This window comes from Xiphophorus hellerii, chromosome 5 (assembly GCF_003331165.1).
Source record: "Xiphophorus hellerii strain 12219 chromosome 5, Xiphophorus_hellerii-4.1, whole genome shotgun sequence".
Lineage (NCBI taxonomy): Eukaryota > Metazoa > Chordata > Actinopteri > Cyprinodontiformes > Poeciliidae > Xiphophorus > Xiphophorus hellerii.
The window spans coordinates 32,564,304-32,575,782 of NC_045676.1; the positions used below are offsets into that span (position 1 = coordinate 32,564,304).

General features: G+C 36.0%; 1 protein-coding gene across 2 annotated transcripts; it reads left to right on the plus strand.

The window, feature by feature from the left end:
* Positions 1–119: 119 nt before the first annotated feature.
* Positions 120–11,283, plus strand: abcg2b (ATP-binding cassette, sub-family G (WHITE), member 2b). 2 transcript variants are annotated; one of them, XM_032561920.1, is made up of 15 exons: positions 120–448; positions 1,464–1,523; positions 1,611–1,728; positions 1,805–1,960; positions 3,568–3,725; positions 3,909–4,060; positions 4,155–4,247; positions 5,207–5,352; positions 5,594–5,745; positions 6,065–6,154; positions 6,816–6,940; positions 8,063–8,217; positions 8,343–8,432; positions 9,541–9,593; positions 9,676–11,283. In XM_032561920.1, exons 1-15 carry the CDS (start codon positions 297–299, stop codon positions 9,821–9,823), a joined length of 1,848 nt encoding a protein of 615 aa, XP_032417811.1. In that variant the 5' UTR covers positions 120–296; the 3' UTR covers positions 9,824–11,283. The 2 variants fall into 2 exon arrangements, with proteins under 2 accessions (XP_032417811.1, XP_032417812.1); XM_032561921.1 differs by having other exon boundaries at positions 433–448; positions 1,464–1,513.
* The last annotated feature ends 196 nt before the right edge of the window (positions 11,284–11,479 follow it).

Consider the following 11,479-nt stretch of genomic DNA (forward strand, 5'->3'; position numbering starts at 1 on the left):
GACAGCCAGGTACAGTCACTGTGAATTGTAATCGTTAACTGTTTAACTAACAGCCTTTATTGCCTTCTGGGTTTAATTACTGTTGAGATGCAGAGGGAAAAGTTCAATGCCATGTCCCTGTTTGGCCTCAGATTTATAGGCTGAAGAAAGGGGAAGTCCAAAAGTCTCTCTAAGTAACACTTGCATGACCTGCATGAGTTTCTGCATCAGACTGGTCTTCAGCTGCTTTTTCAAACCTAAGTCTACATTTTGCACTTTTCCTTCATATTTGTCTGATAACTTTGCAGAGTGTGAAGATGACCAAGGGCGAGCAGGCAGTTTCTGATATTGAAACTTGCTTCCAGGAACCTGGGCCGACTGTTACTTTCACCAGGCTTCATTATTGTGTTCAAGAGAAGAAGTTCTGCCGAAAGATAGGTCCTGAAAAACATATCCTCAAAGATGTAAGGTAAGACCAGATTCTTAAGTTGAATTCTATTCTATTCTATTCTATTAACATTTGAGAATGTCAATTTTACAATCTAATAGCACTGTCACTCATGTATTTGAATTTATCCTTGTTTTTACATTTCTATATATTTTTTTATATTTATTATTGCTTGCTTGCTGGTTTTACTGCATATCTTGTTTATTTCATCTAGTTTAAATCACAACAAATATCCTTAGGCCATGTACATAAAAATGAGGTCCAGGTTAAATCCAACAACATTCATTGCTGTCAGTCAGGTTTCTATTCCACCCAAATCTAAAACAGATTCAGAGCAAGTAGGAAAATATATGAAAATTATACTATCCATCCATACTTCCATTTTCTTACACCCTTATCCCATTGGGTCAGAGGGGGCTGGTGCCTATATCTCCAGTGGTCAAAGGGCGAGAGGCAGAGGGAAATTATATTATATTATATTATATTATATTATATTATATTATATTATATTATATTATATTATATTATATTATATTATATTATATTATATTATATTATATTATATTATATTACATTACATTATATTATATTTTATTTGTGTTATATTATAATACAGTGATAACATTTAGACATTGTTGATTATAGTGCTCTTTTTATTCCTATCTATAAAATAAATAACAAAAGCTCTATGTTGCTCATTTTTATTGATTTATTGGCCTGAAATGTATTTTTTTTCTAAGAAATACAAGAAGTAGAAATCATCACAAAATTATCTAATATTTAAACATACTGTAGATTATCAAGCCACATTTTATTTTTTATTTTTTAAATGAGCTAAAAATATATTATATTCTATTTCTCTTCACTTGATGTGTTAAATATTTTCAAGGAAGGGGTAAAATGGTTGGGTTACATTCATATGTATTATATAAAACTAGGTAATATCACCAAATATTTTCTGATTGTTGTCTGTGAAATTGTAATAATATTAATAAAGTGTACCTTAAAAAAGTAGAACTTGCATATGTTTTTGTAGTGGCATCATGAGACCAGGGATGAATGCTATCATGGGAGCCACAGGAAGTGGTAAAACATCGTAAGAAGTTTTCATTCAAGTACATTGGTACAAATGTATTTCAGTTGGGCATGAATTCTAAAAATAAGTTTTATGTTCTGTGCACAGACTTCTAGATGTGATAGCAGGTAGAAAAGATCCAGCTGGACTGCGCCAAGGAATAGTCCGAGTGAACGGCAAAGCTGTCACTTCTGAACTCAGGCTCAGCTCTGCTTACGTGGTACAGGTAGGAAAAGACACGTGCAAAGTTCCCTACCTAATAACGCTTGTTTTCCTACGTTATCTTTTTGATTTTGTTGTAGGATGACATCCTGATGGGCACTCTAAGTGTGAGAGAGAACCTCCTCTTCAGTGCCAACCTGCGTCTCAACCCAAAGCATTACTCCTCTGCTGATAAACAGGAAAGAGTGAACTCCATCCTGCAAGACCTGGGCCTTGTGGACTGTGCTAACACTAAGGTACTGAGCTCTGTGCACAAGCAGATTTTGCAACATGTAGCTCACTTTAAATTAACATTTGAAATAATACTTCAACATCTTATTGCTCCCTGAAGGCTTTAATAGGAATGAAATGATTTATGCAGAGTGGTGTAACAAACTGCCAGAAGTCACATATCTTCATGAGTGGATAAACAGTGTTCTTAGGCACTTCCTAACCTAGGTGTTGTTTGGCATTTAACATGATTGGTCTATGATTTGTGATTTTTAATGAGGCCATGAACCCAGAATACAGCTCTTGCAAAAGTTGTTTAGCTATCTAGTAACAGTACTTTGATCAGTTCTGCGTGTCAGTGACCTTTATTCATTTTTCAATACAATGGAATCATGCTAAAATTGTTACGTAAAAACAACACAATTTACAAATTGTGTTGTTTTTACGTAACAATTTTTGCTTTGCAAAGCACCTCTATGGGTGCTATGAATCTTATCTGGAAATGTTAAAACTTTTTAGTTGAAAACATATCGATCCAAATTAAATGGTCAAATTAACTTTTCAGCAAATGGTCAAACTCTCGAAAATTCCTGCTAATGACCAAACCATTGTATTCAGTTTGAGAAGTTTTGAGAATTTCTGTAGAGAAGTTGAATCCAGTTCTACATTTGTGCGTTAATTTCATCTCCCTTTGACCTTTTTCTTTTTTTAGATGTGCACTGGCTGAGAAACTCACATGTTGCTAATATGACCATTCTAATGCTCCAGAGTTTATGTGGTACTTCATCATTTGCAGCTTTGTAAACTAACAGATTCTTAGTTATGGAAATGAGCAATTGACATGTGAAAACACAGGCTTAAAAGTTAGCTAAAACGTTTCAACAAATCTCAAGTTTACTGCAAACTGTTTTAAGTCCAGCTGGCATTTTCCACATCATGAAACATGATGGCAGTATCATGCTGTGGGGATGGTGTTCTTTTGGAGAAATAGAGAAGTTGGTGTAAACAGAAGACAATATTGGATCTAAACATGTCAGTGGCAGCATAAGACCAAACACTTAGGAGTTTCACCTTACAGCATTTCATTAGCTCATTAAGCACCAAGATCTGCTGGAACCTGCTAATGATGTTGTGCTCAAGTAGGAAAACATTTAAAACATGTTATGCACCAGTTATGGAGTGGCATACAACTAAATATAATTCATTATCAATTTTCAAATATTGACAAAGATTTTCAAACGCCATCCAATCTAGCTGAGCTTGAGCTGATCTTGCATGGAATGAGTCAAATTTGAGTCTCTAGATTTGCTAATCTGGTATAAAAAAATAAAAAAAAACATACCCACACCACCTGTAGCTGTAGCAGGTGGTGTGGGTATAATATATTTGTATTCAGGTGGTCTGAATACAATTCTAGCTTCATTTTCAGATGTTTATTTTTGAAATACCGTTCATTTTCATCCTTTACATAATTTTGTCATACTTTGTGTTAGTCCGACACATAAAATCCAAATAAGTTAAAGTTTGACAAAAAATGAAAAAATAAAGATCACAGAAACATTTCATGTTGCTCCTTATCTACTGACAGTTTTTGAGTGTGTGGGTGTGCATGTGTGTGTACCTATGAACACAGATAGGAACTGAGTTCCTGCGAGGCGTGTCAGGAGGGGAGAGGAAAAGGTGCAGCATTGGGATGGAGCTCATAACTTCTCCCTCTCTGTTGTTTCTGGACGAGCCAACAACAGGGCTGGATTCCAACACTGCAAACTGCATCATCGGTCTGCTGCACAAGTATGACCCAGTTATAACACATCAACCCATTGACAACACATCCTCTTATGCTATAAAACCAATGAGACTCTGAAGCAGCATGTAGAAATATGCTAAAGTGCAGAAACCATTTTCTGCTATTTGTACCTGCTACAAAGCAAATGTCCATACGTCTCCTGTTTTGATTTTGTGGCAACACTTCAGACTGTCCAGAAGAGGTAAAACTGTAATCTTCTCCATCCACCAACCACGCTACTCCATCTTCAAGCAGTTTGACTACCTCACTCTGATGCATAAAGGAGAGATTGTGTACGCAGGGGCAGCAGACCATGCCCTGGAATATTTTACAGACATCGGTATGTAACATAAACACAAACAAACTGCGCAAAAAAAAACAAAGTTGCACAAGAATATCATGTAATTTAAAAACCCTGCCTTGTTTTTGGACAGGGTATCAAATTGAGCCATTTAACAACCCTGCTGATTTCTTCATGGATATCACGAACGGAGAGGCAACATGCAGAAAGCAATCACAGACTGCAGGTAATTTATTCCAAACAGCAAAGTCATATTATGCTCAAAGCATATGTAATTATGAGCAAGAAAATAGGCAAGTCAAACTAATTACTGTATTTTAAACCACCGGTTGCCCCACTGTGTTTTTGTGTTATAAAATGTTAACAGTTGGGGTGCGGTGGTGGCACAGAGATTAAAACACAAATCACATATGGATTCCTTAGTTCTCTATGTGGCTGTCACATGGGTCTCGTCTCATCTTAACCTTCTGCAGACAATATTGATAATCTCCTGAAAAATGCTTAGACCAATTATGTGAGGTGAAGATTAGTCCAGAGCATATGGAAGTTTTTAACTTTAAATGCATGCACTAGTATTGGATATATCAATGTCCCCATGTTTTCTATAGGTACAAAAACAAGGACAAATCATTGCAAATCATGTGAGTTGATCAGTTCATAAAACACTAGTTTATGCACAGTGGTGCAGTTCGTAGAGCAGCAAGAACGTCCTGGGTTCGATTCCCGGCCTGGGGTCTTTCTGCATGGAGTTTGCATGTTCTCCCTGTGCATGCATGGGTTCTCTCCGGGTACTCCGACTTTAATAGGACTGTGTCTCTGCTCCTGATTGCCTCATTAAATGAGTTTTTTTGGACATGTATAATTTTTTATATTTTCTATACGTCTTCTATCTTGTTGATAGCTCGCCATTGTATTTAGCATTGGTGCTGTGTTTTCTTACGAGGACTCTTGCAAAAGATAAATTGACTCTAAATAAGACATTCCTTGTAAATTAAAGGATGTATGTACAGTACAGACCAAAAGTTTGGACACACTTTCTCATTGAATTCAATGAGAAGGTGTGTCCAAACTTTTGGTCTGAACTGAGTATAGACCAAAAGTTTGGACACAATTGTGTGTCCAAACTTTTGGTCTGTACTGTATATATTTGTCTTTAACTTGGCACTCATGTCTTTAATTTCTAAGAGGAGGGCAAGAACTGGTTGGCGATGGAGTATCGTGAGTCTGACCAGAACGTAATGCAGGAACTGGATCAGATGAACCAGAGCATTACTGATATGGACAACAGAAAAGGAGAGGCAGCCAACTACAACACATCCTTCCTCTATCAGGTCAGCAGATCTGTGTTTGAGAAATTCACCGATGCACAACAGCATCTTTCTTTTTTTTTATTCAAAAGACCCACAACCGCAGTTTAATGAATGACAGATGTTCTGTTCCGATCAATTAAGATGTTATGAAAACAGAGTTATGACACATGTCATTCACCTGTTGTATGATTGTACTTGCTTATCTGCTGATTGAACCCAGTCATGGCCATAAAAAGATAACGCTGTTGTGTGTGTGAGACAGATGCGTGTGGTGTGTGGAAGAACAATGCTGAACCTTCTCAGGAATCCGCAGACCTCGTACGCCCAGCTGGCTCTCAATATCTTTTTTGCCATTCTGGTGGGACTTATTTACTACCAGATGCCTCAGACTCTGCCAGAGGGTTTGCAGAACAGGTATAAACAATGTGCAACCTGAACTTCTGAAGAATCCATTTTAACTTGCATGGTATGAAAATAAACATGGCAGGGTTTTTTATTAATTTTATTGTGACTATGAAATAAGTTTCTTGAATGTTTTGGGCATTGGTAGTAAATAAATAAACAGGAAAGAATCAAGTTGAGATAATGCCTCACAGGTTTATGAAGTAAAATTGCATAGTTTAAAGATTATGAACACGTAGTAGAAAATGAAACATTTAATTGAATAAATAATAAACCATCATGTTGAAATGTGTCAGTGTTAAGTTTTTTTTTTATCTCTCTCATTAATCAGGAGTGGCGCATTCTTCTTCCTCATCATAAACATGGTTTTTGGGAATCTTTCTGCTGTCGAACTCTTTATCAACGAAAGAGCAATCTTCATGTAAGCAGCAAATAAAATGTTTAATGTGAATTGTTTCAGGACATTGAGATCAGGGTATAATTTTCTTCTCAGTCTGGTTTCCCACTGAAGCCACAGCATGAAAACATGTTCTTCAAAATAAACCTGCTATGTCTTAGTAATGCTTAGAGATATTATTTGTAGCTTTTTTTTCTTTTTTTTTGCCACACAATTAGCTGATGCTGTCCAGTGATATTCTCCAGGGCAACAGTGGTGTATCTGTAATATTCTAGACTGAAATGCATAATGTGTGTATGCTGGGTGAGTCACATGGGGCAGGATTTGATGAACATTGGCTTCTTCCTGCTCCTTTTCCAACTGAGAATGAAGGTTTCATTTTATTTTTAGTTGTTCTTTTTATTTTTTTTTCTTCAGACTTTTGTTGTTTATAATGCTAAGAATGAAGATTCCATTCATTCAATCAATAATTTTGTAAAATATGCTATCTAGTTACCACATCTACAAACAATTTTATTATCGTTAACATTTTCATTCATTGACAAAGCAAACTAAAAATATAAACAAACTCACACTTTAATTTACAAAAGGTCTGGAAAAGATGTCATAAAATAGGATTTAGGTCATTTTAATCGAAACTCTTTAATTTATTTTATATTTATTTTTATTATTATTATTAATCTAGTCATGAAAACTCCAGTGGATATTACAGGACCTCTGTCTACTTCCTGTCCAAGATCTTTGCTGATCTCATCCCCAACCGCATCATCCCCATCTTTGTGTTTTCAGCCATCGCCTACTACATGATGGGTAACGTATTCACATCTGAGCACGCATACACACCGAGTACATACACCAGTTATTAATCTATTCACATTCTTGAAATTGTGAATATTTAGAGTAAGAATTCATGTTAAAAATGTACTTCTGCAAGTTGTTAAGAATAGACAAAGGCTCAAATTTGAAACTTTGAGTTTTAGATTAAATGTTTAGGGTTATTAAATGTAGTTGTTTTATTCTACATTTAAATCCTTATTTATATGGATTCACAGTCATAGCAAAACATTTTACCAAATGTTTTGTGCTGTTGGTTTAGCATTTATGTTTATTTAAAAAAAATATTTTTGTTAGAAAATGATCAAAATACTCAGTGTTTTACTGTAGATCCTTCTTGTTCAAAACTTTTAGCAGAGTTCATATTCTTTTCTTCAAACAAAATGATTTTCCAGGTGTCTAAAAGAATAGAAGAAGAGGTCATTGGAGAATTTACATTTCACCAGTCATCTGTTGACTCTTCCTTCTGCTCCTGGAGAATTTCAGTTTGTCCTTTAAGTGTCTGTCTAGCAGAGAAGTGGTTTCTTTGTTGTCTTTCCTTTTAGAGGCCGGTGTGCTAAAAGCCTCTGTTCATGGATCATCTCACACCCTCACTCACCTGCTTTCAAAACTTTCAGCCCTGCACTGGTGGGAACTCTGAAACAGTCCTCAGAGGGACATGCTCCAGGATCTGCTGAACAATCTTGAATGTCTTGAGATCTTTTCACTGCATCTAAACTTCTCACATTGTGTTGAACAGAATAGACATGAACCTGTTTGTTGCAGGCACCTTTCTGTCAATGTAACCCTCATTAACACAAGAAGAGTGATGTAGGCACATGTCCCTCCGTGACTGCAATCAGTTTGCAAATTTCATTTTGTATGACTTCATCTGGACTCTGTCACAGAGTCATCCATACATTTCATATGACTACACAAAAATGCAATTAACTGTTCATTTTGAACCAGGGTAAGATAAAATATTTTTTTATATGAGATAAGATGCTTAGGTGTAGTTCTTTACAATAAATAGATCTAATCATGTTTTGCTGCCATTTCTAAAATTCTGTTTGGCTTGTAGCAGAACCTGCCTGTTTACCTGCTCTTGTCCGTTTTCAGGGTTGAAGCCAGCTTTTGTGGCCTTCCTCTGCTTTGCCCTGACCATGTCTCTGGTCAGCTTGGCAGGAGTCGGCCTCGCTTTCCTGGTCTCCGCCAGCGTATCTACATTCGCAATGGCTAACATCCTGATTGCCCTCCCGTTTGTCTTCATGATGGTAAGATTCCAGGACATATGCACTGAAAAGTTCAGAATACATATTAACATTGATTTCTGAACATAGTACGATTGATTTTTCTTCTTTGGCACTCCTGATCTTATCTCGTCCTTTTTCTGTTGTAGGTCTTTGGTGGTTTTCTCGTCAATCTCAACTCCATGCTGAGTTGGTTGTCTTGGTTGAAATGGATCAGTATTTTCAGTTATGGACTAAATGTAAGATATAGTGCTTTTCAAAAGTATTCCTACTCCTTGACATTTTTCACTCGTTACAGCTATGGACTTTGGTGTATTTTATTGATTTAATGTATTAGACTAGCACCAAATAATGCATAGTTGTGACGCATAAGAAAAACAAATTGTTTCAAACTGTTTTTACAAATAGAAAATCTGAAAAGTGTGTCCCGCGTATGCATAGCAGCGAGCCACCCAGTCAATACTTAGTAGAATCACGTTTTCCTGCAAGTACAGCATTTAGAGTGAATCTCTACCAGTTTAAATACTGACATTCAAAAACTCAGTCAAAACAAAAATGTACAATCTTGCCCCAAATTATCAATTTGATATCTATCTAGACTTTTAATCAAATGAATATGATGTGTGAAGCTGCCACCACCATGTTTTACAGTGGAGATTGTTCAGGATGAAGGTGCCAGATGATTAGCCTTAGCAGCGTGGAGGGGCTCTTTTCTTGTTCACATGTTGTGAACAAAGAGCATTCTTCTTTACAAGACTAACCACTTTTCTGCTCACGTTGATGACTCAAAGCTCTATTGTAGAGCTCCATTTACCCAGTCACTCTCACAAACACACGCCTTCCTACAGCGATACAGAGATCTGTGGATATCTTAGAGTGAAGTGTCTTTCCCACAGACACAGTGACATGACGGGAGAACGCTGGAATCGAAACCACAACTTCCCATTTACAGAACAGCTACTTTCTCCACTGAACCACTGACATCCATAAACACTCTGCAAGACTTCAGGCAGTCTATAGTTAAACAGAGACTGAGAGTGAACTATGCACAGACACACTCAACTTACTCATCAGGCAACTTCCTAAATGGGAATGGGGGCTGAGGACAGATGCATACAGCAGTTAAAAAATGCATCCATTTCCTTTCACTTTACAATGATGCATTACTTTGTGTAGGTCTATATCACTAAATAACAACAACATACTTTGAAGCTTGTTACAATTTCTGAAAATGTGAAAAATCACACTTTAACTGTATGCAATAAAGATACTAAACAAAAAAAAAGTTGTTTAAGGGAAGATGGACAGTGATGTCATAATTCAGCCCAACCATTTTTTCTTTCCTAGGCTGTATACATCAACGAGATGAAAGGCCAGATGTTCTACGGCAACAATACCATGTGAGTGTGAATGCAATGGTTCGATTGCAACCCACAGTAACATCCTCTCAGTGAAAACAATATTATCTTCCCTGTGCTGCAGAATCCCAGGAGAGGTATTTCTGGAAAGCATGGACATTGACTACTCTGTGTGGGGCTTCTGGCAGAACCAGGTGGCTCTGCTGGGAATCATTACTGTCTGCATGACGCTGGCTTATGTGCAGCTGCTGCGAATCAACCGATGGAAGTGATGCCAACCTGTCTGTTCGCTTATATTTATTGGGTATTTTACCAGATAGAGAAAAATGTTTTAAGTTTATTTTATAATATATTTCTTTCCTTTGTCTTTAGTTGTTAAAGATTTGGAAAGGAAAAAAAAACAAAAACATTTGTTTAACAGCTCACGTGGTATCTCACACTGAGTGACGCACTCACACCAAACACACGTGTTGTAACATTTGACTCTTTGGCTGATAAGCTGATGCTTAGCACACCTGATAGGGGAACAAGGGAGTGTCTGACAAGAGGCAAGCCAGCATCTAATTCCTCACAAAGCTGATTACAGGGAGTGAGCTAACATTAGCAGCAAAGAAGGAAATATGTGCATAATCCACACTTTCCCTGCTTTCCTTTTTAATATGAAAACTGCATAATGCTCTTTAAAATAATAGTTTGGAAATCCATGTGATGAGCTATTTGAAAATTTTAGTGAAACACATGGTACAAACAAACTGTATTGGTTTCTTAGAACTTGCTTCAGGCTTTGAGATCCCACGAAAACTTGAATTCACACAGAACAGATTTAAAAATGGTATTATTTGCATATATACTCACAAAAACCTTTTGAGAAAGTTTGAATGTTCTTTAAATGTCTTTAAAATCAGAATATGACTGTGATTGAATAACTTCCGCTGTCTTGAAAAAACATTTCATGTTCAAGGGTTTCAGTAAAAATTAAAATACTAGAAACATTCCTAAAAAAAATTGACGAACATTCACTATGCCCAAAAGCATAATGAATATTTTTTTGTCTGGCTTGTTTGGAAATGTTTGGATGATTGAAATCTATTTTCAGCTGGAACTTATCTGGAAAATGATTTAAAAATATTTGTTGTTTTTTTTTGACATACATAGAATGTCTTTTCATACCTGATTGAAGTTCTTTGGTCATTTTTATTTGGAAGACATTGTATGAATTTATTTAATCTCTTTTTCGTCACTGGCTCAATTAACTTTGTGACCTTCGTTTTTAATAATCTATTCTAAACAATGAAATACTGAAACCTGTTATTTTTTAAAGGATTGCCTAAGCTTTATTTTGAAAGAATGACGATCCAATTTTCATAATTGGTGCAGCTCTATTTGTGAATACATCTACAATCTATTCAATGAAATATGGACACGTTTATTTTAATGTTTATTCTGAAACTTTCATTTGAAAAGAAAACATCACTGCATTTTCATGACTTCCTAGATTTATTAATCATGTGGAATCTTCTTTCCAAGATTCTACTCCATGAAATATTGAGGTCTGTATTTTGAAATTCCTAATTGCAAATTCTGGAGTAAGGAGAAAAGAGAACAGCATAACAGTTGCAATTTATTTAAACTTTAAATAATTACAATAATTATCTTTTTCTCTTTGCCTTGTCTGAAATCTCTGCTTGAAACTTGTCATTATATTTATACTGTCATTAAATGCAAAAATGTTTATGCTGTTTGTATTGATTTACACATAATATCTTCACTTGACTTTTTTGTCCAAGCTGTAGAAAAACTAGACATTTTCTTTTGCCTTTACTCCTCCTCTACTTTTGAGAGCATTTTTTAAGGTTTCATTGGCTCTAGTTGTCTTTATTTGATAGTGAATTGACAGGAAAGTGGGTAATGAGAGAAGGGGGAAGACA